The sequence below is a fragment of the Centroberyx gerrardi genome, chromosome 12 (assembly GCF_048128805.1).
Source record: "Centroberyx gerrardi isolate f3 chromosome 12, fCenGer3.hap1.cur.20231027, whole genome shotgun sequence".
NCBI classification, from domain to species: Eukaryota; Metazoa; Chordata; class Actinopteri; order Beryciformes; family Berycidae; genus Centroberyx; species Centroberyx gerrardi.
This window is the reverse complement of record NC_136008.1, coordinates 6,489,537-6,512,617: the sequence shown is the minus strand read 5'-3', so window position 1 is coordinate 6,512,617 and position 23,081 is coordinate 6,489,537. Positions and strand designations below refer to the sequence as shown.

The window sequence follows — 23,081 nt, the reverse complement described above, 5'->3', positions numbered from 1 at the left end:
AGGTAGGCGTGTTCATAAATGTCACCTGAAGTGCCATTTAAAACACTTTGCACAGTCCCATGGTGCATTAGTGACAATGACATACAGTATAGACCCAATTAATTCTCAGTTTATTTGAATGTGATCTCAGCTCCCTGGCTCCCGTTTTGATCAGCTGCCTTCATCTCTTGTATGGAGAATACATTAACGTTAGGCTGCTTGGCTTGCTAGTTAGCGTTAGTGACTGAACCGTCACCCGCAAACATAGCTTATAGCATAATACATACACGCATAGAAGCGCTGCAATACAACAGTGTGCTTTATTATAAAAAGTATATGTTGTCTTATGATTATAAACAAATAAGCTATGAACCCAGAAGTAAATCCTCCTGCCATGTGATATCTTTGAAACTCATTTGGATACAAAGAGGATTACGGGAGATTAAAGTTGCAGCGAAGGTGCGAAGATTTATAGTTAAAGTCACGTTTTCACAATAATACAACTTGTTTTATGAATTCTATAGCCTCCTGCTCAATAAAGTTGACCTGTACGAAATGAGTTTTACAGATTTACATATTTATATTATAGCACAGAGGTAAAGTGTCTCTCTTCCAGGTGCTCTGGCTGAATTTGACTCTTGCAGACCGCGGCACAGTGTAAAAAAAAAGAGCACACTCTGGCTCCAGCGGACCGGAGTGTGAAATATCAGAGGGATACGATAAGAAGTGTTCAGATAACACACGTTGAAGTTAATAATAATCTCCTATGAGCATGCAAATACAGGCCTGTCATGGTTTTCCGAACGGTTATGGGGGAAGAGTGACAACAAAAGGAAAGTTGTAAAGTTATCACTTCTTCCTCCCTGTTCACTCCCACCTTGTCTTTGTTTTGTCAGGGAGGAAGTGCCAATAGCGTTACAAGTTTTCCTTTTGTTGTCACTCCTCCAACATGGTGGCGTGTCTCTCATTGGTAACTGCACTCCAGGCTTTCTGTGACAGGCCGCTATTAAAAGTTGTGGTCTGACAAACCCTTAGCAGCGGCTTGCTTGTATAGAGCGGAAAGATAATGACAACAAAAATCTAGTTTTTCTTGTCATACATTTTTTACAGAAAACATAGATGTCAGTGTGCAGGATTTACTGAGTTTAAGTATGACGAAAAGAAAGTTTTCACCAATATTGTAGGATACTTGATTCATGGACCAAAGATTACCTGCAGCTCTAAAACACCTTGTTTAGAAATCCACTTTGGACTCCCCTCCTTCTTAAGCAATTAATTCCAGCCTGTGCAATTTGGAAATAGCAGAGGTTCATATTACGATTTTGTTTTTGTTTTTCGATTAATTGTTCAGCTCTGCTTGCTTGCTAGCAGCCTTAGCCAATTGCCTTGATTCACTACTGTTCTGTTGTGAATGCTCTGCTGCGGCTCTGATTGGCCAGAGCGCTCTGAAACCTCAGATTAGGGGGAAAACAAACTAACAAGTATTTTCGAGTCTGAGTTTACAGTCCAGTTTGATAGAAATGCGCCCAAAGAGTGTCTTCACACTTCACATTTTTACACACTGAAAATAGCTGCATCTGAATCCTCCCTTCCCCTCTATCTACCCATTCATGCAACCATTTCCCCAGCCATCTAATCCATCCCTCCCTCATTCTCCCCTTCCCTATACCCATTCATGCATCATCCCCCTATCTCCCTCCCTCCCTCCCTCCCTCCCCCCAGCAGGGTGCAAACTGACGAAACATTCGGCTCGTCTCACCTTCTTGACGTAGCCCTGGATGAGCTCTGGGGTGGGCACCTGCTCGGCGGACAGACAGTCTTCCAGCTGCAGACGGCAGGGAGGGCAGACAGGCTGGCTCCGCTCCGCCCTGCAGGCACCACAGTGGGGGAGAGAGGACAATGAGTTTCAGCCTCTCAGCCGGCCGCCCATGCTGTACCCTCATGCACAAAACTGCACACACACACACACACACACACAGCCTGTTAACCGTCTAAAATTAAGACCGTAAAACATCCACAAACAGGGACTATTCACAGACCTGATCACCGAATTTATCTTACAAAAATAAACCCCCATCAACAAATCACATTGCATCAAGTAGCTTTGTTAATGTTACTGTTGGCCGGCGGGAGGCAAGAGAAAAATACAATAAAACACTTAAGTGAGACAAAGATCCACATGGAGGAAGACACATGGGAGAACAGAGAATGCAGGAAATTCAATGCAAATCTCGTCTCCCGCCCCCCCTCCCCTCCCTGCTGAGGCCATAACAGTATTTTGAGCGGGGAGAATCTATTTTTATGGTGTTGTATTTTTCTATTCTATCCTCTGGAGGAAATCCCAGAGTCGGCCCCGAGGAGACTAATGCCCCAGCTTCCATCTCCCTGCTTCTCATCCTGTTGACAAGGCGAAGAAGCCCCACACACCCTTTCCTCAGTGTGTAACAGTGTGTAACAGTGTGTGTGTGTATGTGTGTGTGTGTGTGCGAGTGTTGCGAGTGTGCGCTGCATGAGCTCTGGGTTACATGGACACCTGATGTGTGGGTGGGTGAAGGATGTATGCGTGCATGCTGGTGTGTCGGACTGTGTGTAAAGGCTATGCATGCTCTTTGCAGTTCATGCAAAGACACCCTCTGAGTGCAGATACATGTCACTCTGCGTGGCCGACGTCTGGCTGTGTGTGTGTGTGTGTGTGTGTGTGTGTGTGTGTGTGTGTGTGTGTGTGTGTGTGTGCTCCTGATGCATTATCGCATTAAACCCAGGCCTGGCTCTCTCTGTGGGACTTCACAGCACAGTGGAGTCCTGTCTCATCTCCCTCCGTCAAAAGAAAACACCTATCAACGCTCCTGTGCCACTGTCACCGACACCCATCGCCCTGCGCAGTATCGCTGTGGCGGCAGACAGCGCACAAAACGAGGGCCGAGTCGTTAAACACGAAGCTCAGACGCTCTGTGAAACATTCATTACAGCAAGCTGAGAAGCTGCTCTGGGTTTTTTTCGCAGCGTCATAACATTCAAAAGGCACAACAGCGGAAGCCTAGTGGCGCTGTCAAAAGAACGCGTGTTTCCCCCATTGGTTGCGACACAAATCACAACCAACCAGCTCGGTTATGCTGCAGGCACATCTTCAGGGGACGAAGCAGAGAGAGAGACAGAGACGGAGGGAGGGAGGGAGAGAGAGAGAGAGAGATAGAGAGAGAGATAGAGAGAGGTCCACAGGTGCCCGCACTTGCTTTTCTTGCCTGCAGGGTGAGATGCAGCTTCAAAGGGCCCAAATGAATAGCTTTTTTTCTTTCCCATAATGCTACAAATTAATTTTTATTATAACTCCAGTTCATCATTCAATATCTATCAATAAAATGAAAAGGATTTCAGTCTGTGAAAGAGTTTTTTTTTTTTTTTCAGTCAAGGACTAAAGCTTGCTACTTCGTTTGTGTGATCAATCATTTTGTAAGAGTAGGTGTCACTTCTTTTCAAATGGTGAATATCTCATTTTGGAATGAAACTCTTCAAATACAAAAGAGTGAGACAAAAGGCAGAGAGAGAGAGAGAGAGAGAGAGAGAGAGAGAGAGAGAGACAGAGAGAGACAGAGAAAGACAGAGAGAGAGAGACAGAGAGAGACAGAAAGACAGAGAAAGAGACAGAAAGACAGAGAGGGACAGAAATATAGATAGAGAGAGAGAGAGAGAGAAAAAAAGACAAAGAGAAAGAGAGAGGAGAGGAGGGGTGGGTGGGTGAGAGAACAACAACTCAGACAGTGTGTTCTGCCCTGGTGGGCGCTGGGCCTTGGGTTAAAAATAGCAGCCGCATCACCTGCAGTCCATCTTCTCTGTGTGAAGCGGTGACTTTTCATGCAGCCGGCAGCAGCGGCTGTCAGGCTCCGGGGCGTCGTGCGGCTAGACGAGTGTCAAACGCCTGCCTGCCCGCCCGCCCGCCCGCCCGCCCGCCCGCCCGCCCGCCTACCTGCCGCTCCCTCCTGGGCCGGCGCACCTGCTAAACCCCACAGATGGGTCACACGCTCCTTGTCTGTGTTTCACTGTAGAACATCTTGTATTGGACTAATTATTCCCGCCGGAGTTGAAAGTTCACACGGTAACTAATTGCGTATTACCTGTTAATGGCTTTCTTTGGGATTTGTATCGGTTGCAGCGGCTACATCATTTGTAAACGGGCGGTTTCCAATTATGCTGTGTTCATTGAGGTATGGGAAAGGACTGTGCAGACATATTATTGTTCCTTAGCGGATAGCACACTGCAAAAAATGCCTCTGTGTCTCAACAACTGATTTAATCTTCATTTCTTTAATCCTGAACTCTCTAATTTTTTAGTACAAATCTGCCAAAGGACTGAGATATTTTTTGCTTGTTGAAGAAAGATGCAACAATATTTTGAAATCTCTCCGTTTTTGTCTGCAAATCCTCATTTCCGACATCTTTGTTGCTGAGCGCTCATTGCTGTGGCGTTTCTGCACTGCACTTCCCTGAGATCACCTGTCAATCAGACAGTGTGGGCGGAGCTTGGATTTTCTGTTGATGAAGTTTGAGTTTCTCTTTTCTGTGTCTGTCCAGTCATGGTGGCTATTGCTGCTCATGCTAACTACCCAGTGCTAAGAACTGAGTAGTGCTAAGAACTGAGTAGTGCTAAGAACTGAGTAGTGCTAAGAACTGGGTAGGGCTAAGAACTGGGTAGTGCTAAGAACTGGGTAGTGCTAAGAACTGAGTAGTGCTAAGAACTGGGTAGGGCTAAGAACTGAGTAGTGCTAAGAACTGGGTAGGGCTAAGAACTGAGTAGTGCTAAGAACTGGGTAGGGCTAAGAACTGGGTAGGGCTAAGAACTGGGTAGTGCTAAGAACTTGGTAGTGCTAAGAACTGAGTAGTGCTAAGAACTGGGTAGGGCTAAGAACTGAGTAGTGCTAAGAACTGGGTAGTGCTAAGAACTGAGTAGTGCTACGAACTGGGTAGGGCTAAGAACTGAGTAGTGCTAAGAACTGGGTAGGGCTAAGAACTGAGTAGTGCTAAGAACTGGGTAGGGCTAAGAACTGGGTAGGGCTAAGAACTGAGTAGTGCTAAGAACTGGGTAGGGCTAAGAACTGGGTAGGGCTAAGAACTGGGTAGTGCTAAGAACTGGGTAGTGCTAAGAACTGGGTAGCCAAACCTCAGTCCAAGGCTTCAGAAGTTATGGCCCACTTAACTACCCAGTTCTAAGAAGTGGCTTGTTCTATTCCAAACAAGCCGCTGTTGCTGCTGCTGGAAAAGTAAAACGCATCACTTCCTGTGTTCCAGGAAAAAAAACAGGCTGAATACAAGATAGACATTTTTACAGTGTAGTCACGGGGATTTCCAAGCGAGAACATGGATTTCTCGCTATTATTCAGTGTTTTTGACATAGGGTTGCACCAGAAACGGAGCCGAGTCAGACTCTTCACCCACCTCCATCACCAACCACTCATCTATCGCTATGACGACACAGTCAGGGAGTGTCTGAACCCTTGTTTATCAATCTCTCACCGTGGGGCTTTAATAATACAGCACATCTCTCCTAATGTCAAGTTTTTACGCGGTCGTGAATAATTTCACCGGAGCGAATCCCCTCTAATGGTTTCTAGTCCATACCTCTCTATTTTTCTCTTCCTCCATCTCAATCTCCCTCTTCACTCCTCTCTCTTTCTGTCTCACTCTCTCCACCCTTCTCTCTCACTCTCACACACACACTCTCCCAATCCTTCTCTCTCTCTCTCTCTCTCTCTCTCTCTCTCTCTCTCTCTCACACACACACACACACACACACACACACACACACTCTCCCAACCCTTCTCGCTCTCTCTCTCTCTCTCTCTCACACACACTCTCCCAACCCATCTCTCTCTCTTTCTCAATCCCCCTCTTTCTCTGCCTGAGCACACGTGAGCTCCTCGCAATTACCCAATAATGATGAATATATCCCATCAGACATTGCCTGCTGAACTGTAACCCTATTCCATCGCAACCAAATTGAACACTGGGAAATTTGACAGTTGACATTTTAAATTTTCAAACGGTCCAATCCATTCTGTCTGCATTGCAGGTTTTTTTTTCCCGGCGGCAGGTTGTACCGGGGGCTGCCGCCGGTGACAAATCACAGTCCAAGGCTTCAGAAGTTATGGCCCACTTAACCAGATCTGCCAGTCAGGTGACAGTGTCTAACGTTTACAAATGACACAACGCCGCATGTACACAACCCCGGTGTAATTCCTGGCTGTGCGTAGACTCCTGCAGTGTCGCCCCCCCTCCGTGTAGCGAGCGCCTTGTTCGCTGAGCCTGTCGAATTGAGGCTAATACTGTAGAGAGTTGACTGGGACTGTGTCCAGAGACATTGTGTGCATACTAAATACCGACGCCTATACAGCTGTTAGCCGGCGCCTACGCCAGCCATTTTCCCTTCCTTGACTTTGTCTCTTTCCCTCTCGATTTCGCTTTGTTTTCTGTATTCCGTCGCAATAGTGGCTGGAGAAGAAGACTTTTTTTTGCGTCTGTTCGTTTTGGAGCGACGGATGAATGGGTGCCTGCTGTCATGCTTTCAACCCCGCTCACCCACACCCTCCCCCCTTCCCCCCCCTCCCCTCTCTTCTTCTTTTGATTCCTGGGACTGACAGGGGAAACAGGAGTGGAGATGCTCCGCTTTTTGGTTTCTCTCATTTCTCTCCCCCCCCCCGCTCATTTTCCTGTGCTGGAGATTTGGATTCCCCTGGGCTGGTGCTGATGTGAGCGGCCGTCTCCACGGTGACAGACGCTGGAGATAAAGCCGGGCCTCGCTTTGGCTGGCTGGGGCCATCAAAGGACGGTAGACTCCTCTGCCCTTTTCACTCACTCTCTCTCTCTCTCTCTCTCTCCCCTCTCTCTCTTTCTTCATCCCTGTCCACCTCCCTCTCTCTTCCTCTCTCTTTCCCTTCACACCCCAGCTGTGATCTCCTTTCCTCCTTCCTGCCCTGACCCCCCTGTCGCCCACTGTCTTTTCTTCCTCTCTCTCTCCCCCCTCGTGGTGTCTTTTTCTCTGGAGCAAGGCAAGCGTGTCTGTAAAAAAAAAAAGATGCAGCCCATTCAGCCGTAGCCTTTTCATACGGAATCGATATGTCTGTTGTTGGGTTTTGTAGCGGCTTTGGACCGTTTGGACTGTTCGTTTGTATGTATGTCTGTTGAAAGCGGCGCTGAGGTTTTATATACAGCAGCATTGGAGATGGTTACTAATGGACATGATGTCCAGGAAGGGAGGCATGCACCTCAACAGATAAGTTGTTATGCATTTCAACTATACAGCCTTCTCCAGTGTGGCTGGCTGGTTTGTTTACACCGCATTCACAGTTGTGTCCATTACACTGAGTGATGCTCGTTCTGGACTGAAGACATTAGTCGTGTCCGAGCCATGTAGGCTGAAAATACTTACATATGTTTATGTAAACTTATATATCCACTTATATATAAGAGAATGCCGGTGTCATTTAGAGTTATAGCCCATTTTACTGTCTATGTCTAGTTTACATAATTTTCCAAAGCATGCTGTATGTAATGAGACTTTTTAACATTTACTCGTTTTTCATCGTTTTTAAAATACAAACCTCATGGTGTCAAACCTAGCTTGATATTAACTGCTGTCCCGGCTAACAAAGACAAATAAGAAGACATGTTTGTGACAATACAGTTTGTAAGGCGAGGTGTTTTTGAGGGATTATTTCCTGGAGGAGACTTCCACTTCTTCCTGTGGGTGTCAGGTGATTGACAGCAAGCAGAGTGTAACGTCATGCAGCACACTGATATGAAAACACTCCGCTCAGGCACAGAGAAATACAGATAAAACAGAAACTTTGACAAAACCAAATGACGGCTTCGTGTTTACTGTGTTGAATTATCTGGCATAGGCAATTTTCAAGTCAAGTCAGTGGAAGCTGTTTTCCATACTGTGCAAGAATGAATGGCAGCAAATGGCTTCTTCTGAAGGGAAATGAACGCTGATATCTCCAACTATGCTGACTGTGTGCAGACAGCGGCAGGACGAATGTAGAGAAGAGGGGCAACCGAGACGATTGGCACAAACTTAAAAAAACAACACTGGTATTATCCTTTAATGTCTGTTTGCTGCACTGACATATTTCTGCATACTTCTGCAAATTCTCCCTCCTACATGTTGAAATTGTCAGCAGCTCTCCTATTTTATTGCTTTTTGTCTTTATCGTTTTATTATTTTTTTTGTTTTACTGTTCTCATCGTTGCTACTGTTTTTTATTGCCTACTTCATTTGCTATTGAATGCTTATATTATAGTTTTCTTTTTCCCGGCTGAATCCTATCACTTTTGCTGCTGCAACGACCCGATTTCCCCACAGGAATCAATAAAGTTTCATCTTATTTTACCATATCGTATCTTAAATTTATCTTCTCAAAAACTCCCTCACATCACCCTCTCCCCACGGAGTCACATCCCCTTCTCCTCTATTCATTAACGGTTCTCAAACAACATCAACTCATCCCTCCTACCTCTCTCTTTAGGTCTTATTTTATTTCTTCACCTGTCTTTTCTCTCTCACATAATCATTGTACGGTCAGGGCATTATGGTTCTCACGCTTGCACTCTTAACTGTTGGTGATCTAGTAACTGAAGCTAATTCTACTGTTGTACTCACTGTAAAGCTAAGGTCAGAGACTCAGAGTAGACGATTTTAACACTGATTCTAAGCCCGATTTGAATCTAGATTATCCTGTAGTATGAACAGGCTGAAGACGGTCGATTCGGTGCAACACAATCTTTCCAAACATGTTTGAGTTTGTTTGGGCTCGCCTGGTGTGAAGCGGTCCAAGACTCATCAAGACTGAAATCTGAGTGACACTGACAACAGCCAATGGGAGTTTAGATACAGGGGGAGGAAAAATAAAATGAAGAAGAGAAGTCACGTTTAACAACAACAATGCCCGCTCACATAGATCGTTTATATCGGCGAGATTCCCGACTCCACTTGCTCCACTCTCGATAAATTACTATACAATTTCATTTGGAGGAATAAATCTCATATAATAATGGTATAAAATGGCAGCGTGCTTGGATCAGTACACATAAGTATGCAATTACAAATTAAGTGAAAGAAGCCTCATACAAAATTCCTTATTTTTGTAATGCTGTCATTTCAAACTACATTTATAATCTAAATGTAAACTGTAGCTTCTGTACCATGGAGTAAGAAATGATAGAACAGCTATTTTGTAATTATATTTGAATGGATGACTGGGTAAACATTTCTGAGTGACAGAACCGGTAGTGTGCGATCCCTCGTCTTCATGTGTGACGCTCCATCTTTGTCCCGTCGCGTAGTGTGAACAGCTTCCCGACCAGATGGCGAGCCTGTAGTCTGAACTGCCCTAGTGCGGTAAGACTGAAACCGTCTTGTAGTCTGTCCCAGGCTTAAATCACTCTGGATGACAGTGTCGGCTAAATGCCTAAAATGTAAACGTAGATGAGTGGCAGCAGAGCGGCGCTGATGCTCAGTAAAGTGAAGAATTTACAGGAACCGTTTGTAGACGTTCAGAACTGTGTCTTTATTTGTGAGGAAATCTGAGGTGAATTCCTGCCCCATAAACTGAGCGGCGGAGAGTCTGGGGATTTATAGAGTTTAGCATCACTGTCAGAGCAATGTCACACACACACACACACACACATGTGCACGCACGCACAGACACCCACATATGCACACACAAGAGACACATCTATGTATTCACACACATGCACGTACAGTATGCACACATGCACACACACGCTTGCGCATACAAGTGTGCGTGTGCGCATACATACACATGAAGCCAGCCACATACCCACGGACATTCACTGGAGTTAGACAGTATGTGAAGGCAGATCATAAAACACTGCTAAGAGGAGGAAGCGACAGGTTCAAGTGCTGCCCCTCTAACCTCTCAGGAGGGGGGAACACACACACACACACACTCTCTCTCTCTCACACACACACACACACACACACAGCGAGTGAACAGGCTTTTGGTAGACAGGCCTGGATGAGCGCTGGGCTTCAGAGCAAAGCTCAGCAGTCACTGAGGCTTCAGCTGCTGGACTCGGCCTGTCTCACATCACTGCTGTCACAGAAAAAAACAAACAAAACAAAACCCAAAAGTCAGAACTTCAATCTGGATGATTGTCTTGTTTTTACGGAGAGTTTACGTGGTTCTGAATAAGCTGATCGGGCTTCATGACCCCTGGGCCCAAGAAACCCACTCAAAACCCATTTAGGATGAACTTTCAGTAGCCTGATATTAGGACTGAATGGCCATTTCGTCACCACTCCATTATTCAGCCTGAGATTTCCTCCTCGTTAGCTGTCTTCTGTGTGTGTGGGGGTTGATTTCCTCCTAACCAATCACTAGTGACTGACGTATCCGGCTGCTCTGGCGTTACTTCAGTCGGCCCTGATGCTGCAGCCGGTTAGCCTCTACATCCATGGTTAGCCAGCGGATTTACCAACTTTACCAGGAATGTCGTCGATTTTGACAAAAATATTGGTTGTGCAAAGACAATATGTTGGTTAAGGGAGTGATTTCAACAAATCTATTCTGCCGTAATGCCAATGAAAAACCGTCACACGGATGGTTCAAACTGTAGTCCCGCCCACAAAGGCTCTGATTGGCTTGATTGTTTCTCGGAGCGAGAACAAGCCGTTGACTAGAGCAACACCAGACTCTCCGAATCGCTCGAGAAAATCTGAAGAGTGGGCGGGACGCGATTCAGGACTCTGGAACCAGGCTAAGGTTTTTGTGCAACAGAAGAGCAATGCTTCCACCCTCCACCACCCTCCACCAACCTCCAACGCCCCCCCTGTGCCCTTCAACCACCATGCTTGGAGCCGGTCCCTGGCCCCCTGCCCCGGTTCGAGTGGACGCCCACCCCCTCAGTTCCCAGGACGGAGGGGCCGGGCGCGGGGCTGGAGGGCAGATGTAGGGGGCAGCGGTGACTTTGGGCCGTCCAGCCGATTTTGGCCGGAGCGTTGAAAGAGCTGGAGATAGGGGATCGAGATTGTTGCTGACTCACGTCCAAATGCAGCTGCCCATATGACAGCTTGCTAAGCCACCAACAGATGTTGTGATGCTCTGGTGCAGCTACTAGAGCAACACTGGTAATGGTGTGATGGTTGTAAAAAATCTGCAATCTGACCCTCCAGTGATTTTAAGGTGGTAGCTGCTGTAGAAGTCTCTCTGCATGCATTTATCCTAGATCCATGCTGCATTACTACTGCAGAGAACTCTTTCTTAAATGTAACACAGTAGCAGTAAATAAGTATAATCATTATACAATGTCTCTAAACCAACTAGTCAGCAAATTTCTTTCCAGACCAACGCCTGGAAAGAGATCAAAAATTGATTTCCCCCCAAAAATTCCTCTTCATAATGGACAAAGTACATTAGTAGACTCTCAGACAGCATGTTTTCTTAAGTGGCTATAATGGCTACATCTGTAAACTTTTGAATTTTTGGCAACAATGGCCGTATTCCGGCAAAATATCCTCATGGAAAAGTTACACAATAATACTGTGTATGTGCTTCATGAAAATTGCTTAACAAGAGTGGAACAACATAATATAAGTACATTTTTCATCAAGTAGGTACACAGTATTTTTTTCTGCCGGAAAGGCTTTTCCATAGGTTATTTCTCAGGTTTATACACTGGAATAAGGCCATTGTAAAGTGTCAGTAAACCTTCTCCCTGAGGTATTAAAAATTAAATCTGCAGATACTGTTGGTGGATCTTTGAATTTGCATTGTTATTGCCTTATGCTGGTGCAGAATTGATGTTTTGACATATTCCCCCTTTATTCTGATGCATGACTGAAATAATTACACATCTAAATATACCAATCAAGCATGCAAACTCCCACAGATGCTCTAATATGATTCTCACCCGTCGTTGAGCCGGACCAGGATGGCCCGGTAGAGCTGGTGCTGGGGGCTGTTGGACTCTGGACCACAGGGGTGGATGAAGGGATGGACGGCTGCCAGGACGAAGCCCTGCTGGTAAAGCTCCTGCAGCTGGCCCGGCAGCTCCCGCACCGAGGAGAGACGCAGCGTGGACGTCCCACCTGAGACAGACCAAGGGGAAGGGAATGCATGAGACAAGACGCTTCGTATGCCAGGAGGAATGCAAATATAAGCAGGTGGAATGAGTGAACAACTGATACGGTCCTGTGTGAGATCGCTTGTCTGTCAAACAGTGTGGGCGGTACTGTGAAGTTTGAGTTTCTATAGGTAGCGCTCTTTTGTTCAGCCATGGTGGCTATCGCTGCTCATGCTAACTAAACAGTTCTTCTTCTATTTATTCCAAACAAACCTGTTGCTGCGGCTGGAAACATAAAACGCATCACTTCCTGTGTGGTAGAGGATTTTTCCCAGGAAAGACCTACCAGACACCGGGTATTCAAAAGAGCAAATGTAAAATCGTTCACGAACTGGCTATAGGTTGAATCACCGTTGTCTTCCATCAATTGCCGATACGAAATGGGCATTTATTCATATGAAAATGTTGTGGATTACTACTTTAATGAATAGCGCATGGCAATAACACAGGTTCCCATCTCCATGTAGTTCAATGGGTAGAGCATGGCACCAACACTGTCAGTTAGGTAGTTACATTCCCACTGGAGCCACCCATACTGACAAAGTATGCACACTGTAAAGGGCTTTGGATAAAAGAATCTGCAAAGTGATATATGTTACGATCGCAGAGGGAACTCTATGGAAAGGTCCTATGCATTAGGGGGTTTGGCTCAGGTGTATGGATTCAAAAAATCATAGACCAAAAGAAACCAAAAAGAGGCCAACTATATGATGCTCTACTGACTGAAACATGATGCATGCTTTCTTAGTGTTCACACTTTTTTTGTCACTTCTGCACCTTATGTAAATAAATGTCAGTCCTTTATTGCAGCAGTCGGCCTCTTTGATTCCTTCAGTGCCAGTTGTTGTTGGTGTCGTTGTGTTATGATTGTAGAAATTCTCTGGTAACGAAGCAAATGTATTTTGCAGGCATGTCCTTCTCAAATGAGCCCTACTGTAACACACTCTGTAATCATTATGCCCAACAGCGATACTGAGATCGAGAGGCACCAAACTGATAGACAAGTAGGAAAATTGCTGTACAAAAATATCCCACCATGTGAAGATTTGCAATTCAGATATCAACACTGATTTTTAGAACCATTCCCAGTTTGTTTTGGCAATTAGCATCACGCTTTTCGCTCCATCCCCTCAATCTGGGAGTTAATAAGAGTGGATCAAAATCCAATCAGAGCTGATTGCTAAGGCTCTATATCATAACGGCTCTATCCTGACACTTGCTTTGATTCCCTCTCAGCTCAACTTAACTGTCCAAGAAGAGCGGACGGAGGCTGACATCAATGAGATGCAATCAGCGAGTGGCCGGCTGTTCTATAAAAAAAAATAAATAAAAAAAATGTTAGGGAAGGAGCTGCTGTGGAAAGCTTTGTCTCAGCATTATTCTCTCCCAGCCCCCCTGGGGGATGAAATGTGGAAAACCTGCAGCAGACAGCCGCTGGTGGCGGCCTCGCTTCGGGAGCAACCAGCTGTGTTACAACAAGCCACACACAGCTTCTGTCAGGGAACATCAGCCAATCAGGACGTATGGTAATGAGAGAGAGAGAGAGCGGGGAGTAGAGTAGATACAGAGCTTGATAGCGGGACTGAGAGGAGGATGGACAGGAAAGATAGAGGAGGAATAGACACAGACCAACAGAGAGAGAGACAGCAAGATAGAGAGAGCAGAGGGAAAGGGAAAGAGAGTGATAAAGAGCGACCAAGAGCAAGACAGCGCTTGGCCCCGGATGCCTGACGGCTGGGATCCCAGCAGTAACCTCCGCGAGGCGACATTTACTGCAGGCCAAACAGCTGGGGTGCGTGGGAGAGCGCCAAGACAAAGAGCTGGATGGAGAACGAGAGAACTGACAGGGGAGCGGAGAGGAGGGAGGGAGGGGGGGAGGGGGGGAGGGAGGGAGGAGGTCTGGTTGTCTGTACGAGCTGTCACAAGACGTGGGAAATGTCGCTATGGCTAATTGGAGTCAATGGGACCATACAGAAAGAAAGGTTCAGATCCATGGGAACAGTCCAAGTATAGAAGTTCAATGTGAGGTCAGAGAGAGGCGAGTTTGGCCATAGCGGACTGGTGAGACTCTGATGAGCGATGCCACCGGCTCATGTGTGTTTGGTCACAGGTAACATCAGTTATGCGAATAAGATGAACATAACTTCTGAAGAATGAACAAGGCTGGGAAAGGTACTTTCAAAGTGTAGTCAGTTACAGACCACTAATTTACCATTTTTTTTACTAATGAAGAGAAACAAATCCAAGATACTCTTCGCTTCGAAAAAAGTTCAAAGGATTTTATTTTAGTGGCTAATGCATGGCATTACAGATTCAAAGTTGCTGTTGATGCTCCTGTTTCCAGACATTGTCATTGTGCTGCTGTCGTCATGTGCAAACATTATCAACTGTTGTTTCCAGTTGTGTAGGATGATTGTTTTCAGAACATACACAAACCCTTCAGGAGCCAAACTCAAGTCAGTCAGCTGTCAGACACCAAACAGCGCTCTCTCTCACCTTATTGAGTGATTCTTGGTGTTACAGTCACTGTGTGCAAGGTTTGCAACTGCATTGGCTAATCTATGCATGACAAAATAATCTTTTGAGCTGGTGAATATTTTAGTAACAACTAGATTGAAGCAGTTTTGCGTAGCAGGTGTGGAATTAATTAAGTTTGGCCAGTGCTAATGAAACATTTTGATACTGAAAGACAGCTGGATATATTATTTTTGACAAAACACTGGTGAATGATGATGAATGTGGTTATCCTCCTAGTTGTTCCAGCACTGTGGCAACTTCAACTGCAGCAACAGTTGCTGCTGCACACCTAGCTAGGCGCTGTGGGACTGTAGCATCTGGACTTGTTTTCCTTCAGATGTCTTTAAGCGGTTCAACAAGTCAACAGTGATTTCTCAGAAGTATCTCTGATCTGATTCTGTGTCTTTTCAGTACCTGTAACTGATTACAGTTGGAATTATTTTGTAATCAGATTATTATAATACTTTTATATGTCATCTGTTACACCACCACCCTTTCCATAAAGGGTAAAAATTGACATTGGATGCTCACACACAGACAACAAATCACCCAGACAAACTGCCACTAAAGCGCATATGCACGACATTGTCCCACCATTTTGTGAGGCTGCAACACAATGGTGCGGTGTGCGTTCAGCATGCTACAGTACATCATCAGGACTGCAATAGAGGAAAAGGGATTTCTGGAACAAGCCTGCTAGCGCCAATCAGGAAGCAGCCCCTGTGATGTGGATAGAGAGCTGATTCAGTTAGGATCTCAAGTCTCCCTTCCGGGCACAAATCCAGAGGTTCATTGTGAAATCGCTAAAGAAGCAGAAGAAGAAGAAGAAGAAGAAGAAGAAGAAGAAGAAAAAAATTCATATACTGTCCCCTTAGGGCCAGTGAGTGCTTGGCTAAAAATACTCCTCCGAATTTCTCAATCACACTCTGTCCTAGTGCGCCACAATGCAAAAGCTTTAGAAGTTAAAAGGCGTGGAGGAATTAACACAAAGAAATAGGCCGCCATCGCAAAAGGGTGAAGCGTATTCGTTTTTTTCCCTCCCCTCTCTGCTCCTCCTCCCTCCCTTCCTCCACCACTGACTGCCTTTGGAAATGGAATTAATCCTTCTGTGATCTGTGATTTTATTTTTTTTTTCTTCCTCCCTCTTCTTCTTTGGTGCTACACGAACACCCTGTCATTTCCCCAGAGGCATGCTGGAGCTATTGCGTGTGCAGCCCGGTTCATGAGGCGGTGGATATTAAGACGAAAATGAAACCGTCTTTGCTTACTCTCTGAACCCCTCGGTTGAGATGAGTAAATAAGGAATGGTTTCAATTAGGCGGTGGGAACACAGCCGTCGGCAACTTCTTAAGTTGGCTCTAATCGCTGTGTGAGCTGCTAATAATCTCAACCGGAGGCCTTTAAATACACAGGCTCTACATTTATTTATCAGACCGAATTTTATTTATCATGCTGTCCCCAGAGCAAAATGTAGCCCAGTGCTAAGTTTCTCTAAATCTCGTGCTGTTGTAAGGATGTTTACTTGGCCTAAAATCTTGTTATCTAAGGAAAATCACTTTGTTTGGGTAGACGAGAGCAAATTAGCGACCGTATAACCCCTGTATGGATGTGTAAAGTCAATGTTGATGTTTAATGCGGTGAACGCTGAGGCCCTTGAAGGAGCCTGTGGCCGGTCAGACAGGAAATCTGGTAAACCTTATATAGCAAATAGGCAGCCAATTACTTCTCTCTGCCTTTTTGTTTACCCTGGAAGAAAATTCTCTCACATATCAACAGAGAAGAGCCCAAACTCACAGGAACAAATCGCTTCGTGACAAATAATGAGAAAAAAGGGCTCCTGGCTGACAACCAACAAATTGGTTTTCTGGAAAATTGTGTTAGCACGGAGCCATCAAACAGACACTGCCATTAAACACAGAGGAGGAAACAAAAGTGAGGGGAAATGTATGTATGAATGTATAAAGAGGGATTGATAGCTGTGGTTGCGGGTTCGCTGGGAGATGAATGGCCGGTTGTCCAGTGTTCACGGTGGATGACGAGGGGTCAGGGGTCACACTGCGTGACTATAAGAGCATCAAGGGTTATTCATACTGTATCGCTGTAGTTTGCCAACGATCACCTGCATGATATAGACCCGGGACGGCAGCCAGTTGCCATGGAGCGCCAAGAATCTGCAGGTTTTCATTGCCAAACAAACACTACAGCAACAGATTTCACTCATTAGCACCTTCAACCCGAGAGAGAGGAACTAATCAGTAGACATTCGCACATACAGTTTGTTGTGTTTATTACCTTCACTAAACACAGATAAAACAAAGAGTCAGCAGACACTGTTTAGTTGTCTTTTACACACACATGACTGTGATGTCATCAAATAATCAATTTTATAAATGAATTAATCCAATAATGTATTCTGTTCAATACGCTACACAGTTCATTCAAGGATGGACTTTAACGTGTTAATCTGCAAGGTTCTTGTTTAAATTTTTGGCGATATCTTTGTCACCAAGCGCTCATTGCTGTGGTGTCTCTGCACTGCACTACCCAGAGATCACCTGTCAATCAAACAGTGTGGGCGGCATTTGTTCATGCAGATGTTAAAATCTGAAAAAGGACAGAAGAATGTGACTGTGGGGGAAAAACATCTCCGCCCGCAAGAAACAGAGAGGGGGGGAAAAGAAATCAGGATGACAAATGGAGACACATGTGAAATGTATTGAAAATGTATAAATAACAAATACGGGAAATGGAATAATTTGAAATAGCCCTGATGTAGGGAAATGAGAGTTCAGCAGTGAGAGGGAGGGTGTGTGTGTGCGTGTTCAAAGAGAAAGCGAGGGAGAGAGTGTGTGAAGATGCCGTTTGAATATGCATACATGAAGGAGTTCATCTATAAAGCAGAATAAATAATAAACACCTGTGCCATTTATTTCCCTGCTGCTGCCTTTTGACCTTCCTCACTGGCTTTACATGTTTAACTGACTCAATCTTTGCAATTAAGGGGTGGATGCAGCCAAGAAGAAGCGGTTTGTGACTGGAAGGTTGCCAGTTTGAACCCCCAGAAAGGCTTGGAAAGAGAAGTCGATGAGGAAACTCTCTCCCCTTCCCTCAACAAATACTGCCGATGTGCGCTTGAGCAAGGAGTTTAACCCCCAACTGCAGCAGACACGCCGACAGAAGACTGCGATTGCACTGGGCAGCTTTCATATGCGAATGTGTGCAACTATATGAATGTGAAGCAGGGCGTTGCTGCGAGAGACTGCGTATGCTCAGTCAGCTTTCCTGTATAAATGAAGGTTAAAAAAATATATATATATCTCACTGTCCACGAACGCTAAAAAAAACAACAACTTTGAATTGAAATCCTGCCTCTGACACTGGCTCAGTTTCCCTTTCAAACCCATCTGCCATGTAAGCACCTCTGAGCTCCAGCCTGCCGCCTTTCCATCAGTCAACACATTTAAAAATAAATGAGTAAATATGAAATTAATAAGCTGAGAGATTGGAGCGCGGGGGCTCGGCGCACACACACACACCGCGCGCCGCCTCCGGGAGAAATGGTTTGACTACATTTGCATGGGGGAGAAAATAGCCTGGCATATATTAGCTACCCGCTGCAACTCATTTTTGATCCTGCTGCTCCTATCCGCCGCATCTCTCATTCGGTGATATTTTCTCGCCTCCTCGTGATTAGAGAATTGTTTGTTTCTGCTAATAGTAATGGCTCAATTAGCGACTGTGGTGTTCATACTGGTGCACAGCGACGTAGAGGACAGAGTGTTTTTTTTTTAAATTTTATTTCAACCGAGCAGAAGTTGAGGAATAAGCTGTTTTGCTGCAGGGAGAAATGTATTTTTAGCAAGACAAAGCAGGACTTGTGAGTACCTGACTACACACAAAGGACAAATGACCGCTGTTTTTCGACTTGACAGCGACTCCACTGGGTGATATTACTGTGCTTATTATGACTGTGGCCTTGCCCTGCTATTTTTACCTCCGGTGATGTGTTCCCGATCCCAAAGCGCTCGCTTTACAATGACACAATGCATCGTGCGTTTCCTAAGCAGAGCTATTCATAAAATCCTACAAGAATGAAAACGCTACACACCTGTGAACCTCCATAAAGGGTTCGATAAAAAGCTAGATATAACACGAGCAAACCGTAATTGGCCTTTGTGAACAGAAAGCACCGCCCCGCTATTCTCTCGGTGAAGGAGTCATATCGTTATTCAGTGTCCAATTAAAATGGCCTTAGTCTCCTCAGGAGCCCTCCGCTCTGCTGAGGACCACCTGCAGACCCTCGCTCTCTCTCTCTCGGCCTCAGCAGACGGCCCTGTGTCATTAGCGTTCGTACGGGCGGAGAATGGAAATGCCAGTAACTCCCTTGTCCTCCCTGCCGCCGCCGCCGCCACCTCCTCCTTTTTCTCCCCTTTTCTCCCTCAGCTCCGATTTCTCTCGCTCCCCTGCCGTAGGAGGGGAAGTTTCTCTGCTTGGCTCCTCTGCCCATTTAGCCTCCTTTTCTGTGCCTTTGCTCTCTGCGGGGAATCTGTCCCACTCTTCTTAACTCTCTGCCTCTCTCTCTTAAAATTACCCCTCTCCACCCCTCCATCGTTCATTCTTCTTTGTGTCGAGGAGAGCAAAATCTTTGAAGGACTTCTTCTGCTCTTAAAACCACTTTCTCTGTCTCTACATGTCTACTTTTCTGTATTTTTCTCCCATCTCTTCACATCTGAGTCAGGAAAGAGCAGCAAGTGATGTGGTGGTAAATAAAGAAGTTGAGTGAAGTATGACCTTCAGTTGGTCATCATCACCAGGCAAACAGTCACCGTTTCGCCTTAAAGGTGCTCCATGTAGCATTTTTAAACGTCAATATATATCATTGTCTGACTATTTCTATTACCTTGGTATCATTACTGTAAACAAATGAGACCTTGGTCGAGATGATTGGTAGCCTCTATCTCATGCTGGTGGTATTGTTTGTTCTAGTGTTTCTCAAAATTAAGACCACATTTCCCATAAATCCTGTTGCTTCCTGATGCTAAAGAAGATGTTGCTACTCGTCTCTCCTCCCCCTCCCATCGCTCCAGATGTGTTTGTTTTCTCCTTGGCTTTACTGAAGAGGACCAACATGTTGAAAGAGATTTTTCCATCGGCCTTTCATTTCTTCCTCAATCTGCCAGTGTGAGAAACTCTGAAAGCTTTGGCTCTGTTTGCGCTGAGAGAACAGCGCCCTCTTCCTGTTCTGTGCTGTAAATTAATCTTCCTTTGTGCCATAAAGCAATCCAGCAGATTTGCATAAAATGCAGTGCAGAGTAGTGTTTCAAGACTACTTCAATACCGTTGTGAAAGATTGAATTCAATATTTAACTTTGTAAACTTTCAATACTTTGACCAAATGTATCCTGTAAGATGAAAATCCATTTACACATCAACTCCAGAGGCCGCGCACGTAAAGATGGCAGGTGGACTAGAATAGTTTGAAGAAGAAGAAGAAGAAGAAGAAGAAGAAGAAGAAGAAGAGGGATTGGTGGGGGTGTTGTAGTAGAATCAAATTTTTAGATAATAAACCAAAGCACCAAAGTCAAAATCCTGCTATTGACACAACAATTAGTAGAGGTTGCCAGTCTGTGTGGCGACGGTCTCATTTGTTTACAGTAATTATACTACTGTCTCAAAATGAAGCACTTTTAAAAGACCCTGCCCTCATATCATACATCTTACTGTGATTTATGCTGTGAATTCCATGTCATAAAGATTTATGTCGGGCTAACAAGGTGGGTAAACTCTGCGTTATTCTGCAAATAAAAACTGAGTTTAGGTGGGTTTACCCTCCATTACATCCCTGCAGGGTGCGAACAGTATCGACCTCTCTCTCTTTTCACCTCTACATCGAGAGCAGTTTGGGCACCTACTGTGTGGACCAATCTATTTCTCTCTCTCTCTCTCTCTCTCTCTCTCTCTCTCTCTCTCTCTCTCTCTCTCTTTCTCTCTCTCTGGTCCAGGACGGCGTCATTAGCAGTCAGGGCTCAGAGTGCAGCTTGTTGGAGCCCTGGGGCCAAAGCTTTGTGCCTTAATTACCCACCTAATGAGTCACTGGGAGAGAGGCCTGCTGACGGTGTGTGTTGTCACACACACACACACACACACACACCCACAGATTCACTCACTCATTTACTTATTTGCTCCTTCATTCACTCCCTCACTCATTCATTTACCCACACACTAACTCACTCGCCCGCTCACTCGCACACACTCATTCACACACTTGTTGCTGCTCACACACAGAGTAAACACAATACATGCACACTAATAAACCGATCATAGTCAGACTAAGGCAATTCCCCAATTATTCAAGTGGTCATGTAAACAGCAGAGTGCAGCCGTTATCGCATCATGAGAAACAAGATTCGGATTTCTTTTGTGTTTTTTACATCTGTGCACGAGCGCAAACGCAATCGGACATAAAACAACGTCTACGGAAGCAGCATTACTTACTTTTGGACTGACGAGGAAACTCTTTTAATGCTCGCTGAAATGAAGAATATGAACCCGAGCATATGAAAATAAGCAACGTGCGGCACCATGTTCAAAATCCAAAACAATCGGCAGGAAGTTTGAGTTTTATGTCACTTCCAACTATGACTGAATCATGTAAACAGCAGTTTTCCGGTTTACATATACATCTAGTATCGCATTACTAGAGTGCATGTAAACGCATCAGTAGAATTATTGCCATAAGATGATTATTCCCAGTTACCGGGTTATTAGTATGCATGTTAACGCACTCATAGAGATGCAATCAGTGCCATATGCACACACGCGCACATACACACACACACACACACACACACACACACTCAAATTATGCACATAAGTACACACGCATTTATCCACTCACTCATTCACTTACTTGCTCATTCATTTACATGCTCACTCACTCACCCACTCACTCTTCTTCTTTCACTCTTTTGCACACACATTCACACACTTGCTTCTATACTCACAAGTAAAGAGATACGATCAGAGCCATATGCACAACCAAAACACATATGACTGCAATCATTCAAATGAAATTACAGGAGGAGCACAGGAGTTCCACAACCACAGACACACACACACACACACACACACACACTTTCTGTCTGTCTGCCTTCACACCTCCTGCGCTCTACCGCCTCTCATTCTCACAGTAACACTCAGACCGATGGGATCACACCTGCATATAGAGGAGGACAGTCTGCTCCTGCTCACTTCCCAGATGCAGCGAAAGGCCAGGATGACACTGACTAATAATTCAACACTGAGCTGCTGCCAGGGGGTCGAATCACACGGCCATGTAGTGTTTAATAAAACAGGTTAGGTAAACCATGAACCCCAGTCTGTGAACATCATACGGAAAACAGCCGCCAGTGCAAACAAACAAATATAAATTATATTTTCGGAACAGTGCTGATTTTCGTATCGCGCATCAGACTGATATGACGTGCTTTCCCAGAATGAAATGTCTGCCATTAGAAAAATTGGACACCTACTCTTACAAAATCACTGCCAGCATGAAAATTAAGGGTTGCTATTAACCTTTGCTTTCAAAACAGTTAGGTTTTTGAGAATGGAATAATCTGTATATGAATCTGAAGTGGATATATAGCTTTTTGGAATGAAGTCCAACATGAATTCTTATCATTTATATTGTATTTCACAAATTTAACAAGTGGGTAGATGCAGCAAAGAATGTTTACCTTCCACTACATCCCTACCACTACTGTTTTCGATGTTATAACAGCTCACACCATTCATATTACTGTCTTAGGAAAAGGTGCCATTGAGATACCCGAGCGCCAAAGGATGGGTGTGGAGAGGAAAAACTGGGAAGAAAACGGTGGTTGGAAATTGGTGGAGCATCTGCCCGGAGGCAAACATTCGCAAAGCAAACTTGTGACCAGAGGGGCGAGGAAAATCTGGACGTGGGAAGTGGATGAGACACGCTCTTTGCTCCTTCAACAACTGCTGTAAAGATGCCCTTGAGCAAGGTACTTAACGGCCGAGTCGCAGCCGTTAGAAGACGGTGGTTTACCGGGCAGCTCTGCGGCCTGAATGTCCGTAACTGAACCGGTGTGGAGGGCGATGCTGCATAAGAGCATGCGTGCCCGGCAAAGCTTCCCTGGGTAAATAAAGGTAAAAACAAATAGATTGGAGGAGCGGCTAAATGCTAATGCAATTGCTTTTTCTTTGTCTAGACAGAGCATTTAGGGCTGCCTGGGTAAATTCACAAATACATATGCATCTCTCAATCTGCGTCCAAAGCCCCCGGCGGAGGCTTTTACCGCGAAGATGAGGAGAAAAGCATGCCAAGTTCATCTACTGTTCTCCTGGCTAAATGACTGGAACACCGTATTTTGCAGGCGCACGGCTAAATGAAAAGGCGCCGGATGTCTTGATGGGGGAAA

At 45.2% G+C, this 23,081-nt stretch overlaps 1 protein-coding gene across 1 annotated transcript in view; it reads right to left on the bottom strand.

The window, feature by feature from the left end:
• The window catches only part of rftn1b (raftlin, lipid raft linker 1b), an 82,638-nt gene that overhangs the window by 37,790 nt on the left and 21,767 nt on the right, over window positions 1-23,081 (bottom strand). The window contains exons 3-4 of the mRNA XM_078287259.1: window positions 11,905-12,082; window positions 1,739-1,847 (exon numbers count right to left, since the gene is read on the bottom strand). Of these exons, the coding sequence (XP_078143385.1) occupies window positions 1,739-1,847; window positions 11,905-12,082 (287 nt within the window). The remainder of the gene's footprint in view (window positions 1-1,738; window positions 1,848-11,904; window positions 12,083-23,081) is intronic.